This window comes from Hakea prostrata, chromosome 1 (genome assembly GCF_041222555.1).
Source record: "Hakea prostrata isolate BN-2017 chromosome 1, UWA_Hpros_2, whole genome shotgun sequence".
Classification (NCBI taxonomy): domain Eukaryota; kingdom Viridiplantae; phylum Streptophyta; class Magnoliopsida; order Proteales; family Proteaceae; genus Hakea; species Hakea prostrata.
Genome location: NC_142600.1, coordinates 69,436,643 through 69,463,297, shown reverse-complemented (window position 1 = coordinate 69,463,297; position 26,655 = coordinate 69,436,643). Strand labels below are relative to the sequence as shown.

The 26,655-nt window shown below is 38.7% G+C and overlaps 2 protein-coding genes across 2 annotated transcripts; one reads left to right on the top strand and one right to left on the bottom strand.

Annotated features, from left to right (window-relative positions):
- The first annotated feature begins 6,030 nt into the window (after positions 1 to 6,030).
- Positions 6,031 to 17,088, top strand: LOC149029645 (uncharacterized). The gene is made up of 4 exons (XM_089141988.1): positions 6,031 to 6,695; positions 7,166 to 7,402; positions 7,532 to 7,749; positions 16,394 to 17,088. Exons 1-4 carry the CDS (start codon positions 6,450 to 6,452, stop codon positions 16,566 to 16,568), a joined length of 876 nt encoding a protein of 291 aa, XP_088998114.1. The 5' UTR covers positions 6,031 to 6,449; the 3' UTR covers positions 16,569 to 17,088.
- A 1,758-nt stretch (positions 17,089 to 18,846) lies between these two features.
- On the bottom strand, positions 18,847 to 26,338 carry LOC149029644 (putative aminotransferase ACS12). Its single transcript, XM_089141987.1, has 4 exons — positions 25,622 to 26,338; positions 25,359 to 25,496; positions 20,422 to 20,582; positions 18,847 to 20,323 (listed from the first exon to the last, which is right to left on the bottom strand). The coding sequence occupies exons 1-4, from the start codon at positions 26,120 to 26,122 to the stop codon at positions 19,477 to 19,479; spliced, it is 1,647 nt and encodes a 548-aa protein (XP_088998113.1). The 5' UTR covers positions 26,123 to 26,338; the 3' UTR covers positions 18,847 to 19,476.
- Between the last annotated feature and the right edge of the window lie 317 nt (positions 26,339 to 26,655).

The following is a 26,655-nucleotide window of genomic DNA, read 5'->3' as shown; positions in this document are numbered from 1 at the left end:
AGAACATTTATTACAATGAATGATAAGACATTGAATCAACACAATTCTTTAAACTATTATTTTCAAACTCCCATTCTTATGACTCTTGAGTTCTTTCTTTTAACCAACAAACAAAACCTACATGACAAACAATTATACCTTTGGATCAAAATAAAGAATCTTTAAAGTTAAACAAGAGCAACTTATATAAAAGAAACACAATTTTTAAACCATTATTTTCAAACTCCCATTCATATGATTATTAGATTCTTTCTTTTAACCAACAAACAAAACCTAAAGGACAAACAATTTATTACCTTTGGATCAAAATAAAGAATCTTTAAAGTTAAATAAGAACAACTTATATAAAATAAAATAAAGAAATCTATAAAGAGCCATCATGCTTGTGCTATTGGAAAAGCTAGCTAGAATACGATATAGAACTAAGATTATTTAGTGTAAAAAGGAAAAAAAAATTTGTGATAAAATTACTATAGAATCAACATACCTCTTTGAAGATGTATTCCAACAATGTAGAATTGATATAGAAGAAGAGAGAAGACCTTGCACAAGTGAATCAAATCAATGTGAATGATTTCCAATCTCCAAGATTGTCTAAAAATGTATTGTGAGGCAAGTGGGTAGGAGATAAATTTGAACAAGTCCAGTGTTACCTTTAGCCCTAACACGCCCCCTAGAATTAGAAGATGGTTCTCATGGGTGCTAAAGGTGAAGTACGGGGATGGACCTTCTAAGTATCTTGGGCTCCCCACGGAGTTTGGGGTTTCTAAGAAAGATTTGTTCAGAGATATTGGACTGAAAGTAGACAGAAAGATACAAAGGTGGAAGCAAAGAATGCTAAGTCAAGTTGGCAGGGAGGTTTTAATTAAATCTGTTGCATGCTCTATGGCATCTTATGCAGGTTCTCACTTTGATCTTCCAACATCCCTCCATGATGATGTAAGGAAGTCGGTCTCAAACTTCTTTTGGGGTCAAACTAAGGAGGAAAGAAGGCAACATTGGGTCTCTTGGTCTAGGCTATGCAAATCAAAGGAGAAAGGGGGATTGGGTTTTCGAGATTCTCTTCTTCACAATAGAGCCCTCCTTGCAAAAGTTGCATGGAGATTGTGGAAGGAACCAAATTCTTTATGGGGGAGAGTTATGAAAGCTATCTACTTTCCTAATTCATCCTTTATGGAAGCGAGATTGGGTAACAAACCTTCATGGGGTTGGAGAAGTGTGCTGAAAGGTAGAGAGGTGCTAGAGGCAGGTTTAAGATGGCACGTTGGTTCGGGGGAAAACATTGATATTTGGCAAGCTAGATGGATTCCCAATCTCCCTGAATACAAGGTTCAATCGAATAAACCTCTTGCATGCAATATTAAATGGGTATCCGAGCTGATTGAGGCAGGTAATCACAGGTGGAACAGACGGCTTTTGGATCAGTTGTTCAGTCCTAACGAAGTGGCTGCGATTATGAGGATTAGGATCCCTATTACCCCCCAAATGGATGAATGTGTTTGGATTGGTGCGCGCAATGGTATCTTCACAGTGAAGTCGGCATATCACCTTTTGTGCAATCTTCGAGATCAAAAGATGATTAGTACTGCCTCCTCTTCTCGGATCCATAGTTGGGAGCAGGTGTCATCTGAGGTGTGGAGAAGTGTTTGGGATTGTAAAACAGTGCCCAAAGTGAGATCTTTTCTTTGGAAATCGCTTGCTCAAGGTGTGGCGACAGGTGAAAACATGAAGAAAAGACAATATAAGATTGATCCAAGCTGTAAAACGTGTGGTGCCTTAGTTGAATCAATTGATCATGTGCTTCTCGATTGCCCTTTAGCTCGTGCTACGTGGTTTGGAAGCAAACTCTCATTTGTGGCCCCTTCCCATGTTCAACCAACATTGTCTGAGTTCATTCAAAGTTGGAAGAAGATTCATTTTCCAAACAAGAGAGCTAAAGTAGAAGCCCTTAGTCTTGCTGCATATCTTTGTTGGAACCTGTGGACTTGTCGAAATGATCTTACTTTCAATGGGAAAAGATGGACTCCTCAGGAGATAATCAGCAAGTCTGAAAGGATGCACTTTGAGTTTTGGGAGGCACAGACAAACACACTTGGAGCGGTGGTCTCAGGGATCCGTATAGATCGGTGGGTTCCTCCGGTGGTAGGTGCTTTTAAAATGAATATTGATGCAGCGTGGAAGGAGGATGGGCAGTTGGGTGGGCTGGGCGCAATCCTAAGGGACCATATGGGTCGTCCTATTTGGGCCATTTCAAATGTCGCCCCTTGTGGTTCAGCCCTAGAGGGTGAAGCCCAAGCCTTGCTGTTGGGCCTTCTCGAGTTAAACGGGATTCAAGATGTCCGGATCATTGTGGAATCGGACTGCGCTAAGCTGGTGGACTTAATCTCCAAGACTCATTTTCCCCCTCCTCTTGACTTTCGTAGTGTTATTGAGGATGTGAGAACCATGTGGTCTATCTCAAATTTGGAGATTCACCTTATTTCTAGAAACACTAATTCTGTAGCTGATGCTCTAGCCCAGCGGGCCCTGCCTTTGGCAAGGAGGACAGTTTGGCCCTTAGCTACTCAGTGGCTTCTTGATCTTTGTAATCTAGATGCTTCTTGGTTTTCTTGCCCTTTGGCTAAATAAATTAGTTTTTAACCAAAAAAAAAAATCAATGTGAATGATGAAAGTTGAAGATGATCACCATAATATGAACCACGAATGATATCAAGGATCTCACAAGCAATCAGGGTGTTTACCCTAATTGGACAAATATATCATCACTTGGTATTTTGAGCTTCTAAAACAAAAGATCCATTTGCCTGTGTGACCTTGAAATATTTATATCTTTAGGGTGAAGATGACCAATCATAAGTTCACCCTAAGTGAGAGGCTAGCCCCCTAGTGTTCATATCCAGAATGCATTTAAAGCTTACCTTGACAATTACTAGAAAACCCCCAAAAGAATTAGGGAATAAAATTATAGAACTATTATTATATAAAACAAAACAAGATTGGTTTTGCAAAAACAAAGGAGAAAATAAATTAGTTTACAAATAGATAAAAAATAATTTACAAAACTACTTTATCAATAAATCCTTTCAAATGGCAGTGTGCGTTCATAATTGTTAAATCACTAACAATGTAGCACTAGTCACTAAAATCAACATTCAACATACACATAACTTTACATGGATGAACTCCACAAACTCAAAGTGTACTAACCATAGAGAGACTAGTCTTCATATCTCCCATTGTCTTAGCAATTTTAACTTGCACCCTTTAAACTCATCAAGTCCAACAATGTATGTTTACACAATAATAAATTATAATGGGTGCAGTCAAATCAACGACTACAAAGTGGTTCAAATTGGATGATCATCCATAAAACCAATCCAAACAATCTAACGGACCAAATAACCACATAAATCATCATAAATAATAAGTGCCACATATAAACAAAATAACCTTACAAATGTCCAATGTGAATGTACAAGTAATATAATGACATCTTTTAGGCCACACAATTCCTACAAAATTCAGACAATAACAGAAAAGAATTGATAAACATAGAAAACGAAGCAAAGAGTGTCCCCTGTCTCACCATTCGACATTACTAGAGACATGAATAGCCCGAGTAGGAAGGGAAAGCGCATTATCTGGTTTAATGAGCTTTAACAACTGTCCCCACAAAAGGAATTCAACAGTAGAAGTAGCTCCACAAAAGGTTATGGTGAGACTTACTCCGATGAGAGCTATTAAGGACCTTTGGTTGCACAAACATTACCGAAATTAGTTTTCAAAGGCTTCTTGATTTGACAAAGTGTGGTTGTCGATAGTAGTGAAAGGTGAGTTGAAGTTCGTTGGATTGACGAGTTGTTTGTCCATGACTGATGATAAGGTGCAAAGATTTTGTGAGAAACTGAAAAATCGCTATTGGCATCGTTGGAAAACCAAAAACTCGCATAAGTGGGGACAACATGCTTAGGATTTATGGACAATTTGACGTGCCCTGCACCAACTCCCAGGCCAGTGGAAGTTAGGTGTGTTAATTCAAAGACTGGTCCAGGCCCACCTAGCTAGCCCAATTATTGTTAGCTTACTTTATACTGGGTTGACTAGTGAAGACCACTATAAATACCACAAAGAATGTCAATCTGTGACCCTCTTCATCAAGAAGTGTTGGTCATTACCAATTGAGCCATCATCCTTCACTAAAAGTTGATACTTTTGCCATTCAATCATTCCAATTTAGTGTTCTAACCCATACAAATGTGCAACCTAACTCATCTAATTTACATCCTTAACCCCTCCTCAAAATTTTAATTTAAAGTTAACTTATGGCACACTCTTAAACGTTCAAAAGTTATAAATAGGTCCACAAAATTAACACCATCATAAACTCTCTTGGGTCTTATTGCCTTTACATAGAAGGTTGCCACTACTATGCTAAAAGCACATCCAATCTCCGTTTAGATAAAGAAAAATTGCATGAAACAAATAAGGAGGAAAAATTGCTCTCAAGTTTCTAAAGGTTCGAAATGTCCTTTCACCTGTTGTATCAATTTTACACGGATTTGCGTGATGTTTCAAAGATGTCCCTTCGTATTCCTATTTCAAATTTGGTTGGAAATAAAAGTTTCATTTACCCTAGGAGTCCCTATACTTGCCATTGTGATGAATTCGCCGAAGGAATCTCTTCACACACACTCTCTCTCTCTCTCTCTCTCTCTCTCTCTCTCTCTCTCTCTCTCTCTCTCTCTCTCTCTCTCTCTCTCTCTCTTAATTTCTAGGTGATAAGTTAATTTGTTAAGGCGATAAAGCCGAAGAAACAGTGTTACATAGGGACTGCAACCAGGAAAAGGATGTGGGCCAAGAAGTCAAAACCAACTCGATAGTCCAAGTAGAATGATCAGCAACTCTTTTGATTCAAGATTCCAAATGCTACCCCAGATCCATTATGTCAAGGATAAGGGGCATCTCTTCACACACTATGATGATCTCATGTTAGTTACAAATCTTACTAGGGAAGGCCCAAAGTATGCTTTCCTCTAGGAGCTCCATTCAACTGTAGAACCTCATGTTGAGCAAAGCATTCATCAACTTGCAATTGTTAATCCAAATTCCTCCACCATCACTACCATTATTTGGTCTGAAACTTCCAACCTCCTTCTATGCTAGCTGTGCTTGCCATGGCGTGTATTATGAATTTTAATTGCTCAGTCAAGGAGGTAAAGTCCTATCTCAAGCTTAAATCCAGCTACTCTTTTTGTTCAATGATTTAGATAGATTCGACTTGAAACTTCAGTGCATGTAAGCCAGCATGTTACATGTTCGACAATATTCCTCAACCAACCATGATTCAATTTAAAGGGGCTTTAAAAACTTTAATAGACCTTTCACCTTTATTCTCCTCATTCTTCTTGCTTTCAGTCTTTCAACTTGTAGAAGGTAGAAGATAGAAGATATTCCTTTCAAATATCTACCACTATTTAACCGGATTAATTAGTTGATTTCATACAATCTAATCGACAATTAAGATACTAATTAAGAGCGATTATTGTTTGTTAATGTTAACAGGGAGTGAGTGAGTGACGCTAGAACCGATATCCTTGTGAACCTGGACCGAAAAATGACCTTCTAAGTCATGTGCGACCACAAGTACTATAGGCGGTGATCAAACGTTAGATGCCAATCAGACGATTCTAAATTGGTTGGTCTTACACTTAGCGGTAATGCCACGTGTCAAGTTCCCCACGTTTCAACAAAGTAATACAGCCTGGCATTGTATGGTGAACGCGCAAGCTGTGTTCCAGAGATCGACACGTGGACCTCGTTTTTTGGATCGAAAATTTTAACATTCTGATCCGGTGGCTGTGATAGATAACTTATATATCGATACGTGTTTTTTGCTTTTATTTTATCAAATCTCGGTTGTTGGAAATATTTGTATCCAACGGTTTTTGTCAATCGTTTGTTTTCCTTGCTTTACGTAATAAGTTAAAAAATAAAAATAAAAATAAAAATAAAATCCATCTAACAGTCTTCTCTCTCTCTCTCACTTGCTTTGTCCGCTTTCTTTAAAGCTACGATTTCTCGCCGGTTTCTGCTTCTATTCTCTGATGATCAGAATGTTGGATCTTTGCGATTATTAAAAGCGAAGATTGATTCTTTTTGTGATTCTATGGTCGGATTTATGGTCTCTTTTTCCTTCTTGTGAAGGAGACGAACAAATTGTTTAGTGTTAATCTTTCCGGAGATTGAAGTGCCTGTGCATGAGGCAAATCAAATTGTTTCTTTAATTTCTTTTTAGGGTTTCTTCTGCTTCTTCTTTAGAGATTTTGAAGGTATCGGTTTTACATTCTTGGGATGAATTTATAGCTGAACTTATTATTTATTGGGATTGGGGTTTCGTGAATCAAAGAGAAATTGAACTTGGTACTGGTGGTGCTGAATTTAGCGGAGCAATGACCTATGAAAGCGATGATACTGTGGAACCGGAGCTGAAGCAGAAAATGGTTGACGGTAAAGGAGATTATGTGAGACTAGGGTGCTACGATGATCGTGAAGACGAAGAGTACGGGGCGGAGCCTCCATGTCCTAAGAACAGATGCTTTATCTGGTGGTGGGTGAAAGTAGTTTCTGTTTGCATTTTTTTGGTGGCGCTTGCCGTTGTTGGCATCATCTGGGTTGCTCCTGTTGTCTTGAATAAGGTAATTGTTAGTCTTCTCTCAAAAAAGTTCCAATATTCTTCAATTTCGTATATTCGTTGTAATTTATAGTTCTCATGTTGTCCGTAGTTGTGCTATCCTCATGTTATATGTGCAAACATTTGCCAGATGTTTTTTTCGATATATTTTATATTATCCCAGTTTTAATTGTGAAAAGGAAATCTCTTCGGTATTTCTCCTACAGAAATATATCATCGATTACTGTTAAGTAAGGTGGAAAAAAGCGTGTTGTGGTAAAAGTATGATTCTTTGCGCGCTTCCTTGATGCTGAAAATTAGTTATGAGCAATTTCTTTCAGTTGTTTCAATTATATAGATTCACTTGATCTAATTATCAAAGGGGAGCCTGTGACTTAATTTCCCTATTGTGAGCTATAGTAGATTTCTACTGAATGTTAGTTTACTTAATTTATAATTATCAACAGGAATCCTTACTTATTTTGTCATTGATAGGAGGTTATACCAATCCTAAATTGGGAGATGAACACGTTCAGCACACCAGTACTTGTGGTTGTACTCTTTCTTTCTGTGGCCTTTTTTCCTGCATTATTGTTGCCATCTACACCTTCTATGTGGGTTGCTGGAATGACTTTTGGTTATGGATATGGGTTCTTACTAATAATGGCAGGAGCCATTGTGGGTGTGTCATTGCCGTATTTCATTGGTTCTTGCTTTCGTCATAAAATCCATGTGAGTATCTAAGAGACTGTATACTGAATATTTTACTTGCACCAGAGAAACAAAGTTTTGTTTGGTTTTCTTGTTAGTATTATCCTTTTTTTGAGGGGTGCAAAGTTAATAGTGATGAGTTTTATGCAGCGGTGGCTGGAGAGCTGGTCAAAGAAAGCAGCCTTTATTAAACTAGCCGGTGAAGGAAATTGGTTCCATCAGTTTCGAGCCGTCACCTTACTCAGGATTTCCCCATTTCCTTACATTATATTTAATTATGCTGCTGTTGCAACAAATGTCAAGTATGGTCCTTACATCTTGGGGTCGTTGGTAGGAATGGTGCCTGAAGTTTTTGTTACAATCTATAGGTACAATATCTCTTCCGTGACTTTCTCTTTAGCATAAAGAATCTGTGTAAGTCATCCCCTTTATAGGAATATTGGAAGTGACAACCTTATTTTAATTATTATATGTTCATGCTTGAGCTAATGTTCCTTATGCTATATGCATAGATAGTGCAAACATACTGCATAAATGCTTACACTTGAGTAAACTGCACCTTCCCACCCCTTTCTCCTTTTACAAGTATGCATTTATACCGAACAAAGATGTACAAGGGGAAGTAATCACTTGAATCAATCTGATACATGTTATTGGTAGGATAAACTCCCTCTCCTTTCAGGTTCCAACTATTCCAACTACTTTATGTTCTGTGAAACCAAGATGAGTTCACCAAGGACCAATTTTCTGCGAAGAAATCCATTATGGGCTCTCAGGGGTCAGGAATGCTCAATGGGGGATGAGCCGTGCGAACGGTGTCCAGGCACTTTGCTCAACTGGGGCCTTGGATTCCTTGCTTGTCTTCTTGGTGTTGCCTTGATTGTTAGCCCTCTCAGTGCCTCGGCTCCCCTAGATGGTGTGGCAGTACTGGCTGAACTACTGTCAAGTTTGAGATTTAAGAAAGTTCAGAAAACAGGGTCTTCTGTGTGATGATGGAAGTTAGCTTTGTATGTAATTTTGGTAAATCTATCTTTTACTACCTCACTTTAAAAGCAAGAAAATGATAAAACCCAGCAGAAACCAACTTCAGTTCAGGTGAGAAATCCCCCTTAATAGGAACCTTTCCATATGAACAGAGAGATTCCCAAGCCTTATGCCTATTGGATCAATTCAATAAGCACCCAAAATAACAAGCAAAAAGATAATATTTAGTAGGTATGGGTTTATTTCTAGTTGCAGATCAAATACCCTGACTAGGTAATGATTTGGGTTGTGGGACTGTAGGGCATAGGTTGCCTATAGAAGGGCAATATATGCAAGAATGTTTGGCCAAACTGATGAAAATTGATTGACTCCTTTGTAGTTTGATACAAAACAGCAACAGAAAAGGGGGGAAATTAAAATAGGAAAATTAGAGAATTATGGAGTCAAAGGTAAGGATGTGGATCAACTGTACCTGAGAAGGGAGTTCAGAAAAGGGAGAAAAACCTTCGCACACAGCTTTGGACAGCCACAGGATAAGGAGTTCCATTGAATTCCATAGTCCAACTGAGAATTGTTGGCTTAAATGTTTCATGGTATCAAACAAGAAGTCAAAATCCTATCCCTAAAGCTTAAAACAAAACTTGACTCTAACTCTATTTTACCTAGTTCAGAAACCGGATTTATGTATAACTGGAGTCTTACTTTCCTATGATGACTCTATTAACTTGAATGAGGTAAATAAAAGAAGAAGAAAAATAACAAGACAATCCCTAGTTAATCATTTGTGGAACTGCATGATTTCGTGTTTGAGCACATCAATTATGTTACTCTGCCTGAGTTTTCTGAGGCAAGAGGACCATGTCTTGACGATTACATCCTTACTAATCATGAGCTATGGGTAGTATTTGTTTGGGAAGAAGTTTATATTCATTATACTCCATTGATTCCTCAACTTGTTGAAACTTAAGATTTAGCTTTTTGTTTTTTGAAGTGATCAGAGCTGATGCAGTTCAAGGGAGAGAGTTGTTCATGTGTAGGACTGCTTATGATACTGTTCACGTGAACAGTTGTCGTAGACTCACAGTACTGTGCAGGACTGCGTATTGGTCATGTTTAAGCCCACTGTCTCAGCCTTATTCTGCCATTGAAGTATCCATTGATCAGCCTATTTAGAAAAATAATTTTGACATTTATGTAGGGGCCCCAGGAAAGGAGTCCATAGAGGAGGTTTTGTAGATATAGTTACTGGTGGGAGCCATCATCTGCCATTTCATAGGAAATGATTCAGGATTTGCTGCCTTGGGAGAATAGAAACTTTAGGAGATATTTGTGGGGTCCATTGGAGATATTTAATTTTAGATTTTATTGATGTCGAGATGCAATTGCCTTAGCCTTGCTGGACTGACATGAGCCACTTTGGAGGCCCAAAACAAGTTATGATCCTAAACTGGTTTGCTGTCTGGCAAGGGCTGGTAGTTACATAGTATACAATATTCTTTTAGTTGATTTGAAATGGGTAGAGTATATTGGAGCTTGATGCAAATTCATTACCAAATTGGGCTTCTTTCCTTGGAAGTTAGGACTAAGTTTAGGATTTGGTCGTTTTTGTATTTGGCCTTAGTCCATGTAATTTGCCACTTTGATGGGCCTAATATATGGTACAAGGCAGAAAATGGGATTTACTTCATTAGTTTAGTTAGAGCCATATCTTGAGTCTATTTCCTTCATTATTCACTTTCCTAGCAGTTTAGGTTACTAGTGAGTTGAGGATTGGGTCAGGCCTTTCCTTTTCAATATAATAGTCTTTTAGAGTTATTAAGAATCCTTTTAGGGGTCAAAATTAGGAATTTTAGAAGGTCTGGTATATATAATGTGACTTTTTATAAGAGCTTGGTGCTATTGAGCAATGTATACGGGATTGCTGTCACAGTTTTGGTTTCTTCTCTTCTCTTCTTTTCTTTCCCCAAGAATATTTTTTATCGTTCAAGGCTTCAAGCTGATGTTCAAGAGTCTCTTCGACAATAATAAGTTAAATTATACACAACCCCAATTCTTCTTCCTTTTCTAACCTTTTAAACAAAACCCTATGTCTCCTTTTTTATATGTATTTTCGTTTTCCTTGAACCCTAATGATGCAGCCCCAATTTGATGAAGGCCACTTATTCTAAGATCTTGTAAGAAAACCAACTCAACCAACTCATATGGGACAGAAAAACAGTTTCTTTAAAATTTTGGTTGTGGGTTATGGGATGGATTATGGCGTGATCTCAACTGGTTTTGGACTGGTGGACTTTGAATTCCCTGGTTAGGGTAACCGGGAAGAATTGATCTTAAGGATGATAGGTGCTAGTTTTTGAGAGATTCAGAATGGTGGTATATATGGTGGGATGGGGCATGGTTCTTGAGATATGGGATAAAAAGTTATTTGAATTGGGCAAAGCTTGGAGGGAATTTGAAATTGGATGCTCAAGATGGGTTTAAACTGGAATCTAAATTCATTAGGGTTGGGGGATGATGTACCTCAAGTGTGGGATGGATCCAACTGTTAGATTGTTGTAGACCTGACCTTCAATTTGGGGACTTGGGAACTCCAAAACTTCAAGAAAACCCAAGAAAAATAGATGAAGATGTGATCGGAGAAGGGGATTGGCGTAGGCTGCCAGTAATATCTGAATGGAGCCTTAGGCATGAAATTATAGATAGATAATGAAGGTTGAAGTCTGTTCTTCGACCAACCACAGTTGTCTAGGCTTGATTTCACCTTTAGAGCCTTTCTCAGCCTTGGATCTTTTATTCCCAAATTGATAGAACCAGAACTTACAAACATGAGGAATTACTTGAAGAGAGGCTTCTTGTTCAGTTTCAATTTTGTCTCTCCCCGTCGGTGCTAGGATCTATTTATACATAATATGGAGTCCTAATCTAATTTAGACTCCAAGATGGACTCTAATTTTAATTTATATATTAAAAAAAACACTAACTAAAAATAGAAATGCATCGACTTAAGACACCTAAAATAGGAACAAAAATATAAGAAAAGACAATGTTGCTCTTATAACTTAAGTTAGCCAGAATTTACATTAATAAAAATAATTATTTAACCTATTTTCGTAGTAAGCCTGGGGATAAACTTTTGGGCCCATGGTATAGGCTCTTGACCACAGAAACATATCAAACAAAGGCCCAATACCCGTATCTACTAACGACCCATTAAAACCTAGCCAATTTTCTCTTGGATCTGAATTATCTAGCCATTAAAACCTATCTCCAGCTTAAACCAACCATTAGAATCCATTTAGAATCCATTGGAAATTCATCCCACAGAATATCCCTATACACATTATTCCTTCTCCCTACCAAGATTATACATCTGATGACATCCATGATCCTAGGTGTTAACCCCTTTTTTGAATTTCCAAATTCCCCAAGAAGCCTAAAAGTCAGACATCCATGCCAATCTAACCATCAAAAGTGTCCCAAACTTTAGGGTTCATCCCCATATACCGTTATTTAAGTTACCTCTAAATTACAACCTGATCCAACCAATACACAGTCTATTTCCTCATGTATCCCAGCCAACTACCCAAATATCCTAAAGCTGTATCCTTTTTAATAGAGTGGATGACTGGCTCCTAGTTGAATATCTATCAATCTAGGACTACATTGGAGCGTCTTTTGTAATTTATGACTTATTTCGGAAGTTTCTTATTTGGGTTGGTTCCATCTTAGTTAGGTTTCGTAAGACTATTTTCTTTTTGTTGATTGTCTTTGTATTAAAACAAAGATATGAAGCTTTGAAGAAGTGAGTTTGAGTTTATGTGTGCGGCTGGTTTTGTGTTTCTCTCCCGCTGCAACTCTGGTAGTCCTAGATCCCCTTCTTCTCTTAACCGCATCCCCACCAAGTCATCATGTAGTTTTTGTGGTCACTTTACGAACTAGGTTTTATTTCTTTGTAGTTCAATACTAGGAGTTTCTGTTTTGTTTCATTTTTTTTTTTTTTTTTTGGTTCTATTTTTGGCAAGAGGAGTTTCTATTTTGTTGCAATGCTATAGTTTTATAGCATTCAAGTAGCCCAGGGATGCTATAGGTTTACTAATTTATAATCTGATTTTACATTATTATAAGTAAAGAAAGGGTGATTCGTCTCATCAGTTTTAGTAGCTAAAAGAAATGGCTTGACCATGTGTGCTGAGTGTTTCAGTTGCTGTGAGAAGCATGTCTGGTGAGAGACCATTGGTGGGAGGCCCATCCCTATTTTTTCTCTTTTCTTTGTCTTCCAACTGATATTTTATCCTGCAAAGTTCAGCAATCATATCTCCTTTGCCATGGGCTATTTTCAGGTAATAATGCGCTTGCATTTATGTTAAAATATCTCATTAGTTACTGACAAGCACTCAAGCACACGCAGCAAAGAGTCTAATTACAGAGAAGCAAAATGCAAGAAAAAACAGTAAAGTGAACTATTTACCTAGAGAGCAGCAGTCCCCAACCTGAACCTGCTACAGCAACGTCACAAATCTTCCTCGAGTCTCCCCGAACTCCTCCCCTGCCCAGAAGAGAATTACATAACAGAATGCCCCTGTCCAGTCAATTCGTACTCTCCACCTGTCCCCTTATTCTCTCCCCAATTGAATATGAATAGCTGCCTAACTGCTTGCCCCCTTTCCCAGCCCCTCAAGTGTAAACTCGTGTCATCAGTGGCTCATCAGTTACTGTGTTGGAATATCTGTTGTTTCTAGTCCAGAGTAGTGCATGCATTAGGGTATTTTGACAGTAGCATCCATTGAGTTTCATTTTTTGACTGCAGATTATATGCCCATTGGATTTGGAGTCCTTTTATAAGTTTTTCCTTCTTTGGTTTAGTCCCTTCTTTCCTAGTAATTCCATCACATCTGGATCATGAGCCATAGATAGTGCAGTCTTGCATACAATTTTCTATTCTTCCTATCTTACTTTCTGATCTGTTATTTCTCTCAATTGCTAATCAATAATACGTGAAGTTGAGCATTCAATAAGCATCTCAGGACATATTCATTCAGTGTGAACTTGAATCCCAGTTTCATCTGGGGATTTAATATTAAGTCAATCGGTTGTTCCCTAATCTGTCCAAGTAATTCTGCTACTGGTTTTCAGTAGATTTGTTGGTGTTATTCTTTTCCAGCTGTTATTGCTGCATCGTTTGGTATCAAGAGCAAAACCCAAGGATGCAAGAAATGCTTGCTGGGAAAGGAGGGTCCAACGGAGACTTAATCACAGCCCCAAAAAAACTGTGTTTAACATAGAAAATAGGGAAGTTGGTTCTGATTGGTTCCCAAATAACCAGAATGGCATATACAAACCTGTCATAAATACTTAAATCCCTGAAGAAAAGCTTTCCTCTATCCTTCTTGAGGATCTTTGTTAGTGATAGCCAAGTTTCGGACAGTTTTATTCATGAAGCTCCTTGAGGCCAACCTTTCTTTCTTTGCACCATTTTCAGTTGGGGTTTGGACGCTCAAGTGGACAAGGAGTCCAGATTATAATACCCAACAGATTGTCTAGGGTAAGATACATTTAGTTCCAATAATAACAGTCTTTCTCTTGTTGTAATTGGATTTGGGAATATCATTTGTATTGTCAGCTGAAAACAGCTGCAACACATATTCTTTCTACAACAAGCACAAATATATGTTTTTAGGAATCTGATTATTTAATTCAGATTATGAACCTTCATAGAGAATGAAAAATGATATAGAAGTATGCAAGATGCAACAAGGATATCCATATGTTTATATAGACATAGAAAAGCCTGAACAGAGTGCCTGGAGGCTTAATCTTGCATATGCTAGAGAAAGTTATCATGTAAATATGTGGACATAACTGAAGGAACGTATGATGCTGTGGCAACGATTGCAGAACTACATGGGAGTCAACACATTGCAAGAAGGCTTCATCAAGGATTGGCCATATGCGCTTACCTATTTGCGCTTATCATGGATGATTTGAATAGAGACATACAAGACAAGGTCCCTTGTATGGTTTTTGCTTTTGATATTGTGTTGATGAATGGTTACTAGCAGAAAATAATGCCACGTTGAAACTTTGGAGGGCAACCTTGGAATCAAGAGGTCTAAAGAAAAGTAGAACAAAGATGGGTGTATACTGCATAACTTCAGCCACACTAGGATGGTTGATGATGATGAGATGAAGATGCCTCAAAAGTGAATATTTTAGATGTCTGGGTTCAATCATAAATAAATAATATGATACAGAGGATGATGTTAATTGGAGAAGGTTAAAATAGGATGGATGAAGTAGAGAGCATTTAGAGTGTCGTGTGATTGGCGTAGTTGTTAATGCTTAAAGGGTTATTTATGGGGCTGCCATACAGCTGACTGTAATATTTGGTGTAGGATATTTGGCAGTTCAGAATCATAGATAAACAAAGTCTAGGAGATCTGAGGATGTTTTGATGGATCTGTGACAAAACTGGAAAGCATATAGTACGGCATGACAATATTAGGGCTGAGTCAGGAATAGCTCCAATACATGATGAGTTATGACAGAGTTGCTTGCAATGGCATGACCATCTTGAATGGAAGCCTCTGAAAGCTCCAGCCACTCAGTTTGGAGGAGTAACTAGATTCAAATTGAACGAAATAAAAGTGCCAGGGACAGACCTTAAGTAACTTGAAGTGAAGAGGCGAGGAAAGGCATAGAGCTTAGGTCTTATATGTTGTATCATTTCATTTAGAGCTGATTGGAGAGCAAGGATCTATGTAGCCTACTCCGTTTAGTTGAGATAGCAATGTTGTTGTGTCTGCTAATGTTGATGCTTATTCAATGAGCGTCTCTTAGAATTATATAAAAGAGTAATAACATTGGTTCAGATGAAGTGTAGACAAGTTTAACCTTTAAAGCATGAGTTCTATTGAGAACTTATGTATGCTTTAAGATTATTTTATAACAGCTTCAATGCATCAGCGGTTTGTATTTTCTTTTTGTTATGTATAAACAGAAAATCATTCTGCTTGTTATGTGAAAACACAATTATTCCTTTTGTTTTGGAAATCTTTCCTAGAAGGCTAGAATATAGAGAGTAGGAGCAAGAATACAAATTCAAATAACACTTTGTATGTGGTTGGGTGAATATGATTGGACAGAGCTTCATCTGATTCTTATTAAAATATACCTACTTATCGCCAAAATACTTCAAAATTCGGCATATGATCTTTGCAGAGGATACTTATATATGGATTACTTGTAACTGGGAGAGTAGTTGGAGCATTTGTAGATGACCTTGGGGTCAGCCATCTAGCAGACTTATCAATTTTGTTGGACTTCATGGTGTCCCCTAATTCCTTTCCAGTTTCCAAAGAATTTATTCCATGATGCCCAGTCCAATCTAGGGTTCCTCTATCTGGGGACCCCCTCCACCTGGCTGCCAGCTATAAGAAAAATTCAAGTCTGAAAAATACCGTATGGAGAAGACTTGCAACGGAAATAGGAGACTGAGAAGTTGTCTCTTCACTGCACCAAATGGCGTATCCAGTGCACAAGGCTCCTGCCACTGAGGAGTCTTGGGAGGGTCATAGTGTGTGCAATGTTACCCCTTCTTCATGAAAGTCATACTCATTCAAACCTACAACCAGTAGGTAGCGATGGAGCGTACCCTTACCATTGTGCCAAGGTCCATCCTCAGATTATTACCACGCCTACACGGAAAAGAAAATTTGTGTGCCAAGAGAGAGAGTTTCAGTGATCATTTTTTGCCTCAGGTTTTATGAGATTTTTTTTTTTTTGGGGGGGGGGGGGGGTGGGGGTGTTGGTGAATAATACCCTTCTCATTTAAGTCTCAGATAGATTCTTATATTAATGAATGTGTCTTTTTTATTATTATCGCCCTCTTCTAATGTTTTTGTGCTAATGTGGTTTAGTCTGAAAAAATGTGACAGCCACTTCTGTAGGTGTGATAATCATTGTTAGTTTTGTTATGAAATAATATCTTCCGTACATCTCTCTCAACCTGTGCTTGTATTTGTTTAACAGTGGCATCCTAATACGGACATTGGCCGAGGCATCCCAGGACCAGAAGTCCCTTTCGGCACAGCAGATCGTCTTCAATGTCCTTGGTTTCTGTTTTACGGTGGCTACTACCATAGTTATTACAGTTTATGCCAAGAGGAAGCTGAAGGAACTGCAGGATGAAGAGGATCTGTCATAATAAGAGGGGCCTGGCTTCACTTTTGAGAGAATTTCTTCCTTGGAAGTTCAATCTGTTGCTAAAACTAATTCTGGGCACATGCTGGGTCTAATTTTTTTCCTTCAATCACCTGGCTTGGCCTCTTGAGCGGCATTGCCAATTTGTTGTGGATGGTGAACCAGAAATGCCTGCTGGGAGAAGGCATACGTTGTGTAGGTGTATATAGGCATATTATTGTAAACGTTCAAAGTGAACATGGCTCACCTCTTCCCGTCAAGGAGTGGGAAAAGCAATGAACTTGGTAGGACGTTCAATGTTCCACAATGTAATTCATGAAAAAAAGTTTCATTGTAGTCAAAGCTATAAATAGAAATTCTCTGGTGTTCTTCAAGGGCTTGGTTCTTGTATATCACAGCGTCACAGGGAAGATAACTTAGGAAGTTCAGCTTCATCAAAGTATCAAATCTGTCCTTTTTAATGGTTTTCTGAACCATATGAAATGGGTCGTTTCAATTGTATCAACCCATCGTTCTACTTTTGGCGAAATAGGGAAGGGGAAAGGAACAAAACAACCCAGGTGGGGTGGGGTGGGGCTAGGCTAGAAATTTAATCTCGACTCTAACCTTAACGGTGTCTCTGACTCTAACCCTAACCCTGATTGTAATCAAACAGTACATAATGTTATATTCTCATCACTTATTAGAAGATTGGTCCAAGTGGTAAGCAGCTTGGTCAATGCAAAAAATCACTGCTGGGAGACTCACCCACCACAGCCAGGTGTGCGACTCGGGTCGAACACGGGATTAGTCAGGGCAAAGCCTTGGAAACCGAGGTTGGCAACCCAAAAAAAAAAATAAAAAAAAAATACTACTGGTCATCAACAATGTAGCTAATTCTGTCTGAATTCGTTCTTGATGGGAATCTATATGAGCATCTTAGTTACGCTGGCGCCAGCAGCAGTGGCAGAAGAAGGGAGCTGTACTGATGTAGGAGGATCCAGATTGCTCTTGAAACGGCAAGAGCCCTTGCTTACCTTCACCATAACTGTAAACCTCAACTGCTGCATCTTAACATCAAGTCCTACAATTTACCTTATGGAAGGTTTGAGACCAAATTGTACGGATATGGGTTGATCAACCTACTGGTGGATACGTAGCACCAGAGCTTTAGGCTTAGTGGCAAATGTCTATAGCTTTGAAGCCATCTTACAACAAACTGTTACTGGGAGGAAATCAGTGGAAAGTACAGTAGCTACTGAGCTGGTGATTCTGTATGAGTACGTTAAGGAATTGGAGAACGGGACAGCTTCAAAGTGTTATCCATAGAACTTTGCAAGGGTTTGTAGAGAATGAGTTGATTCAGGTTATTTAAGTTGGGGCTCATCTGTGCCTCTGCAGTTCCTTCCAGGAGACCCAGCACGACAGAGATTGTTCAAGTTCTGCAATCCACCAGAATTGGACATGGAATCAACGATTATGAAGTTGGTATAGATTAGACAAGAGAAATATTCCTTTTAATTCTTTGTGTGACCATCTGACTTAATATACCAAAAGGCCAGCAAGAAGATGTTGCATAAGCTGAACATTTTCTGACATTGATGTTCACTACATGACGCCAGAAAAAGGTTAAGCCCAATTACCAGCAGCCAGCTGCAAGTCCGGGTACTAGGTTCATGGTTCAGTTTCATTTCTATGGGAAGAACCAGGATTCCAAGATATGGTAGGAGTATAACTCTCAGGCACATGCAGTCAGTTGTTTCAGTCACCTTCAATTGGGCAAAAAGCCTGGTATACCTTTCCCTTTTCTCCCCCAGAAACAAGAGTCCCATGTTGGAAATAATGTCTCAAAGGAGAACAGATAATGGTGAAGAGAAGGAGAAGGGATGTCTGCGTTGCAATCCTGATGCGCAGATTTTGACACAGATGCCGATTGCTGTTCCACAGCAACAATCCCCAGCAAATGGAAGTCCTTCACATGGAATCCTAACCTTATCATCATCCATGACTGACAAGAGTTACAAGTAGCCATGGGCAATGAAATATACAAGACTCAAAGCTTCTTGGAATTCCTCGATTACAGTCTTGAGGTTGACTACAACTTACACACGATATGACTACCATGCTTGGCAATTGACAGAAGGGAACAGAACCTAGCTTTGCTCTAATATCCAAACCAAACATCTATTTTAATACCACTCAATTCTGTTCTTGATTTTACCTTTATCAAGTTCCATTCCATTGAATAAATCAAAAGGTAATTCAGTTAGCAAAAATAAATAAAAGAATCATAAGCAAATTAATTTTTCAATAGTAACTGCAGAGCAAATTCTATTCTTCTGTTGTCACCTATACAGATTGGTCAGCATTCATTCACATCAAAACCTGGTGGTGCAGGGGGCTACTAAAACTGTCTGCCCAGAAAATAACTTAAATGGCTTACAGTGAACAGGACAAGTAAAATCATCTATATTACTAAAAAATCATCAAGTGAAATGTGGAAAAGGAATCCTTTTAACTCTTGCCCAATTGCATCGATGGTAGGAATTCATGAAGAGTGCTTTCCAATGCTGCTGCTCTGGGACCAGTGGCAACAGGATTTATGACCTCCGGAGGAGAAAACAAAGGTAGGTGCTGAATCAATTGTAAATATATCCCTTCTAGTTTCATGCCCAGATGAAATCAGCTCTTGGTTATAATAATCACCCAACTTTCAGTGTTTTGTCACTGGACCCACCTGTACAAAAGCTCCGACTTCTATAATGCAGTCATTTTTCTAAATTCCTACCTGGTTTCTTATGTTGCAAATTCAGAAGCAGAAGTTACATTTGCACATAAAACTTCCAAACCATCAATAGCAGTTTTTCCCACAAACTGATATCCATAGGTGAAGTAATCCCATAGCTTGCATATTTCAACCAAAAGCATTTCAGCTATGACTTTGTTTTGGAGACTTTCTGAATCCGTTCCATAACTACAGGAATATCCTTTTCAGCTAAGGTAGTAAAACAACAACGGAACCATCCAGGTTCAATACAATGGCAAGATGATCCAGGAGTTACATTGATCTTAGCTATATTCAAAAGCTTATACCACAGCTCGACCTCCCCTTTCTCACTGTAAGATCGTATTAACCCACTCATATTTGCCCAACAATAGAAGCCCCCACTGCTGTGCATGCACTCAATCCCCAACTGCTTCAACCCTTCCACAAATGCTAAATACATAGTTCGAATCCTCTTCCTATTGGTGTCAATATAATGCTGGATAAATCTTGTGTCTGAAAGCATTGCGACCAATAGACGTTGAGTGGGAGCCGAAATGGAAGAGAACCTTGATAGCTTTTTCGCTGCAGCGAGCACATTGTCATTACAGGAATATATAACCCCCACTCTAAAGCCAGGAAGGGAGAGATCTTTGGACAGCCCATATACTATATGAATCCTGCTCCTATCAAAGTCTTCTGAATCAAGAAACCTGGCTATGCTCACAAATTCTTGATCTCCATGGGTGGAACCTGCAAATATTTCATCGGAGATGATATGGATGTTCTTTTCTTTAGCAAAGTCCATGAGGCGATACAGGGTTTCCCAACTCATCAGATTGCCAACAGGATTTGAGGGGTTTGAAATAAGAACTCCACGGACTTTTAACCCCCTTTTCTTTGCCTGGTCGTATGCAAGGTCAAGAGCAGTGATACTCAAACTAAAATTATCAGTGCTGCGACAAGGGACGGGAATCAGCTCAACCCCAGTTCGCGATTTTATATATCTGTCAAACCTGCAGAACTTGAATCCAAGTCAGTTTCATGACACAAACACACATAAAAGAAGTGTTTAAACCATTTGAGAAGTTGCAACTGGGAAAGAGACAACTACCCTGAGTAATATGGCGAGGGGACAAGAAATGCATTTCCAGCATCAGCCAGGCAGAAGCTTAGTATCTCTAGAGCAGGAGCTGCACCAGATGTTAATACAATCCGCAATGGGTTAAAAGAAACTGATCCTTCCATGACTTGGGACATGAATCCTGCCACAGCCTGCAGACCAGAGAAATTGGTTACAGTATGGAGACTGAATGTTCCATAGCAGGAATACCTCTAAAGTTACAGCTTATCTACTCAAAGCAATTTCATGCATTGTGAACAGAACTCATCCCACTTTGATTGTAAGGTAATGATTACTAGATTCTGACAGAGTCATAATGTTGAAGCTGGCGAACAACCAAAAAAATAAATGCAGACACTGAACTATATTTAATAAATAATAGCAATAATAAACCTCAAAGAAAACGGTTGGTTTTGCATCATTACAAGTATTATTTTGGATTAGAAGGAATATCATGAATCGTGTTTTTATTTATCTATACCAACTAGATCAGTTCCATGTAGCTCATGACATCTCTTCAGTATAAATTCACAGCACTTGGGTTTTGGGGGAAGGAGATGGACCTAAATCTAGAAAGTCCCACAGCAAGTGATGGAACCTGATAATCTGACTCAAGCTTTTTCGTCTGGTTAAAAAAGCCCATCCAGCATGTTCACTTATATTCCTGTCAGTAATAATACCCGACACTCCAGCCTTTGCCCAAATAAAATGACAACAGCGGTTTGAAATTCCAGAAAAATATTTCAAATATTTCACATGATTGAATTTCCACTAACACATTGCATATGACCTCCTAATAGTTGTTGAGTTTTGTTGGAACATGACAGCTCTTACTCATTTGAGATACTAAGCTTCTGCCTGGCTGATGTATGACTGACTCTGTCAGAATTTTTAATCATGCTAAGTAAGCTTCTACCTAGCTCATGTATAACTATAGAGGCATAAAACTGATGAGTCATACTATGGAATTACGGAAGAGAATAATTGAAACTCGTTGAGACTAGAACCGCTATCATGGAGAACCAATTTGAGTGTAAGTAAAATCTTCATATGGTCTTTATTGACATAGAAGAAGCTTATGATAAAGACCCTAGAGCATTAATTTGGCAAGTACTAGAGAAAAGAAAGATTGGAAGTAAAGTGGACATAGTTAAAGATATTTATGATGGTTCAGTGAAAAGTGTAAGAACGGTGGGGGGACAAGGTGGTGAATTCTCAATTATAGTAGACTACATCAAAGAACAGCTCTAAGCCCACAATTATTTTCACTTATAATGGGATAATTTGACCAAAAACATCCAAATGAGGTTCCTTGGTGTATACTTTTGCTAATGATATTGTATTGATAGATGAAACGCAAGTAGGGATGCATACCAAGTTAGAGTCATGGAGAACAACTTTGGAATCAAAAGGCTTTACAATAAGTAGAACAAAGACAAAATATCTAGTGTGTAGCTTTGGTTGTGATAAGACGGATGATGAGGCGGGTGAGCTTGATGAGAAGGAGATTCCACAGAGCAATTATTTTAGGTACCTTGGCTCAATTATAGATAAAAGAAGGTGATATAGAAGATGATATTTTTTAAATAATTAAAATAGGGTGGATGAAGTGGAGAGGTGTGTATGGGATCTTATGTGATTTTCTTATTTCTTTAAAGATCAAAGAAAATTTTTAGAGGACAATCATATGACCAACTAGGTTGTATGGTGCAAAGCGTTCGGCTGTTAAGAAGCATCATAAAGATAAACTCAGTGTAATAGAAATGATGATGCTAAGATGGATGAGTGCCAAAACTAGGAAAGACAATGTAAGAAATGATCATATTAGAGCTGGTCTGGGAGTTGCTCTAATAAATGATAAGCTCAAGAAACTCAATTAAGGTGACACAATCAAGTTCAACGGAAGCCTTAAATGCCCCTGTACAAAGAAGTGATTTAATCCATATTGAGGGAATTAGAAGAACTAAGGGCAGACCTAAGATAAACTTAAGAGAAGTGGTGAGAAAAGATTTGCATAGATTAGGCTTTGTATATAGTATAACCTCAAATAGAGCTGATTGGAAGGCAAGAATCTATGTAGACGACCACATTTAGTTGGCAAAAGACTTGTTGCTGTTGTTGATGACGATGATGACAGCTCTTACTCTATTCAAGTTGGATGTTCAATGTGCTGGAAGACAAAATCTCTCAATTGAAATAGCAGTAGTCTCCCTTCCATGTGGATATAAGCTCATTCCTTTCTGCTAATGTAGAGAAAGTTCATTGGTTGGGGGTAGACAATATGAATCCTAGGTCTAAACCAATCACCTTCCTTACAAGATCCCAAGCAAATCCAAGTAAAAAGTTTGTCAGAAGTCAATATCTCAGATTAAGGTCAAACTCTGAAAATTGCTCAAATAATTGAAATAGATGATATTAGAAAGTAATTAGAGAATGCCAACAGCTGAAACAGAAATTACAAAAGAGGAGAAAACTTGTTGCTCAAGATCAGAAAATCCAATCAGCCTACAAAGCTGGTTATGTGCCTCTTTATGAAGTAAATCAGCAGATGAAAATTTTGACCAGCTCCAAGCAGACACATCTGCTGATGTTGACGAGTCCTAATGGAAGTAAGGATAAATCAAAACAAGTAAATCTAGGAGCTCCATGACTGACCTTACTACAGATCTAATACACCCAACAGAGACTCAGTATATGTCTATCAGAACAAACAGAGCAGCAAATAACAAAATATCAGGTGTAGAGCAGCCTTCAGAATAGCAAGAATTGAATCCAACTTGTACTAGGAGTGTATCATTCAGGCAGTAGATTCAGAAACCTATAAACAAAATGGTATTTAGAATCTTGACCATGAAGATTTTCTGGAATCAGAACAACATGAATCAGACTCGTGGAAGACTAGATTCCAGCAATCCTTGTATAACTAGGATAGCCTTATTCCAAGGGGGTGGGGGGAAAGAAGGATGAGAACCATGATTTCCCACCAAGAACAAACAACAAAATCTCACAGGCCCCCCAAGGATCCAGGATCTCAAACCTCTAACTGAATCAAACAGCACTCCGTTCAAAGAGCTAAACACTTATTCATCAAATCACCTGCGAGCAAAATGCTCTTACAAGCTATTTAAGACAAAACTTAAATAGTCTTCATTTGAATAGGAAAGTAAAATCCTATTTCTAAGCAACATAGATAAGAAGTATACTAAATTTATTTATGTATGAATTAAGTAGGCACCGTTCAAAGATGCCTTACAGAGAGAGAGAGAAGAAAAAAAAACTTTCTTAGCAGTTCATGTTATTGATTTACCTATGCATTATACCGGAACTAGTCACCTGCAGAACTAAATCTCATAAATCAATGAAGCATAGTTCAGGCAGTATATAGTCATTAGAAGGTTGGGCCTTTTCTTGAACAAATTACTTAAAACAGTAAAGAACCCAAGCACATCACATCAAGACACAAGGAATACAGACTTCTCATATATTATTCAAGGAGAAACATGACCTTGAGATAGTAAAAAGCACATAAATCTCCGATTTTAATGATGATTGACTGGGTCCCCTTACATAACCATAATATGGCTCAGAAATGAAGAACAGTAAAAATTGCGTGGATGTAGAACCTGCTCCAGCCAGACCCACCAGAATGACTAAGGTGATGACCTTTAGGTGCTTCAACTGTGGTATAGGTAGAAGAAATGACACTTGTCTTACAGTAATCCTAAATTCATATGTTAGTCCATGGTTATCTCCTCACAAAGTGATGAAATCATCTTCATCACCGATATGATCAAAGAGACAACCTGAATCCTGCAGTGAGTCTCATCTCACAATTAACAACGTCAGTTACACAATTATTTTTTCTTGTCCCTCCCCATTCACACTCTGGTAAAACACATAATAACTATCAAGGTGTCAAGATCAATAGTGTTCCCAGTGGTCTAAGCTTTTTATGCCTATGATACTGAACACTTCAGTGTACATATATTCACAGGCAATACAACATTAGTATCCAAGCACATGGCAGCAGGGACTGATTCCTGTGGTTCCTCCATCTGCTGCGGGTGTACACCTAAGCCACCAGGGGCTTATCACCTTCTTCCCCGAATTATTTTCATTTTACCAACGAAAAGTATATAATAATTCACAAATCCAGATTGGTAATTGTTCTCCGATAGCATCCACTCCTATAGAGAAAGCTAAATCATGCCTATAGAAGTTGAAGATTGTGCTAAAATAAACGACAAGATTGAAACAGAAGAAAATGACTGCAGAATGAATAACCTTTTTCCCATTTTCTCTTGTAAGCATAGTATCCTACCAAGCAACCCAACTCTGATGCAGCAGACAGAATTGCAACTTGTAACTTAATTTCTTCTACACCAAGATTTAAGGTTTCAAGCATTAATCATTGCTTGGACAGATCATTTCCAATATGCATCTTGCAGAAAACTCACCTAGCAGACACTAGATCAGAGAATTCAGCATTAATGATGTTGTCCTCTCTTATTCTGGGTTGTTTAAGATTTTTTGTTTTAATTGTGTCCAACACATTACTTAATCTATTACTGATAGGAAGTTGTCAAACAACCTAATGGAACATCAATGAACAAAAACAGGTGATGGTTAAACTCACCATTCATATTTCTGCAAGTTTAACTTGTACGTAAAATGGTGAAGTTAAATAAGAAATCTGATATTCGTATCCAATTGGGAGAACAACTATCCAAATCTTCAGACAGGGAAACACAACAATACCATAACAGGACACTACAAATTTTAAATAGCAAGTTCGAATTGATTAAACCTCCACAAGCGCCTCTTGGATTTAAACTGCATCATAAAATGAACTCAAGCACAGAACAGTGGAATGATTGGAGTCCAATAAAAAAATCCAAATAGTACACCATTGAACATGTAGTTCTTACCACTTTCAATTCCATCAATCCATCAAACGGCTGATACGTGGCAATCCCATGAATACTCAAATCCCCACCTCCCTCTGCACCTATTATTGAATCTTTAACATGCTCTGCCAGCCAATCTCGAACCAAATCCAAGGACAACTGCAACACGAAAAAAACGAAAATATAAACTAAGAATTTGTCCAACTCCAAATATACGAAACTGAATAAGCCCAGTAACCGATGCGGAAACCAAAGCAAAAAAAAAGTAGACAAAAAAGGAATACCCTATTCTCCGCCAATCCGAGCTGAATAACACCATTTGGATTCTTCACAGCGTCATACGGATCGTCCATCACCTTCTTGGGTCCCGCAGAGTATGAAGCATCAGCAGATTTCGTAAGCGAATTAGCTCGAGAAGATATATAAGCCGGGCCAGTCGATAACCTTAAAAAGAGATTGGACGGAGATCTTTGCAACCCAGAAACCTCCACAAGCTGTCCCGGAGACGGAGACGGAGACGGGGAAGGAGGAGCCGAAGACGGAGACAACGGAGACGATGACGGAGAAGACGAAGGTGGAGGAGAAACAGAACGATTCCTCCGAAAGTATAGCTGCAAACAATAAAATAGAGCGCAAGGGATAATTGATCCAAGAACCAGGCCACCACTACCTTGAACTAACCCCTGTAAGGGAACTATTATCCTCATGGCCGTTCCTCCTCCACCACTGTTACTAGCGCTGAGACCTTCGTCGTTTTCCGTGCTTTGCTGGAAACGGGTCTTCATATGATCAGTTCAGTTGCAGAAACCATGGAGAATTTCTTTCACCAGATTCAGATGCGATCAAACAGAAGACAACAGTAGCAGTAGCAGAAGGAGTGACCACTGAGCAGCGAGAATTTTCCCACTTGCTGCTTCCAAGTGTTGTCGTAGGAGAAATGTGTGTTAATGGTGGCCGAGAGTGAGAGTGAGAGTGACATTCGAGAATTTTGAGCCGTTCTCTTCGGAGAGGGAGGATTGGTTCATTGGACGGATTCTGTTCTTTGATATTTTCATATTTTGAGGCTGAGTACATTTACTTATATACCCCTCGTGCACTTCTTAATTAACCAGGTTGGGACAAGTTAGGTAGGTAAGGACTGGGCCTTGTTACGCGCCATTAACAAAATTTTGAATCTCTTTTCGGCTGCTCCCTCCAATTCCAAAGCCCAAGGTTTCAGAAATCAGTGCAGCGAGCTAAAGCGGTCCACACGGATTCCGGTTTAAAATTATTGGAATCCAAAGAACCGGTTCATATATGGAGGGCTTTATGGTAATTT

Excerpts from the sequence above, each read along its gene's own strand:
- LOC149029645 (XM_089141988.1), top strand. The coding sequence starts at position 6,450 with ATGACCTATGAAAGCGATGATACTGTGGAACCGGAGCTGAAGCAGAAA. Across the intron at positions 6,696-7,165 it reads CTCCTGTTGTCTTGAATAAG|GAGGTTATACCAATCCTAAA; the intron begins GTAATTGTTAGT and ends TGTCATTGATAG. Across the intron at positions 7,750-16,393 it reads GTTTTTGTTACAATCTATAG|TGGCATCCTAATACGGACAT; the intron begins GTACAATATCTC and ends TTTGTTTAACAG.
- LOC149029644 (XM_089141987.1), bottom strand. The coding sequence starts at position 26,122 with ATGAAGACCCGTTTCCAGCAAAGCACGGAAAACGACGAAGGTCTCAGC. Across the intron at positions 20,583-25,358 it reads GATTGATGGAATTGAAAGTG|GCTGTGGCAGGATTCATGTC; the intron begins GTAAGAACTACA and ends TCTGGTCTGCAG. Across the intron at positions 20,324-20,421 it reads CCCTCGCCATATTACTCAGG|GTTTGACAGATATATAAAAT; the intron begins GTAGTTGTCTCT and ends CAAGTTCTGCAG.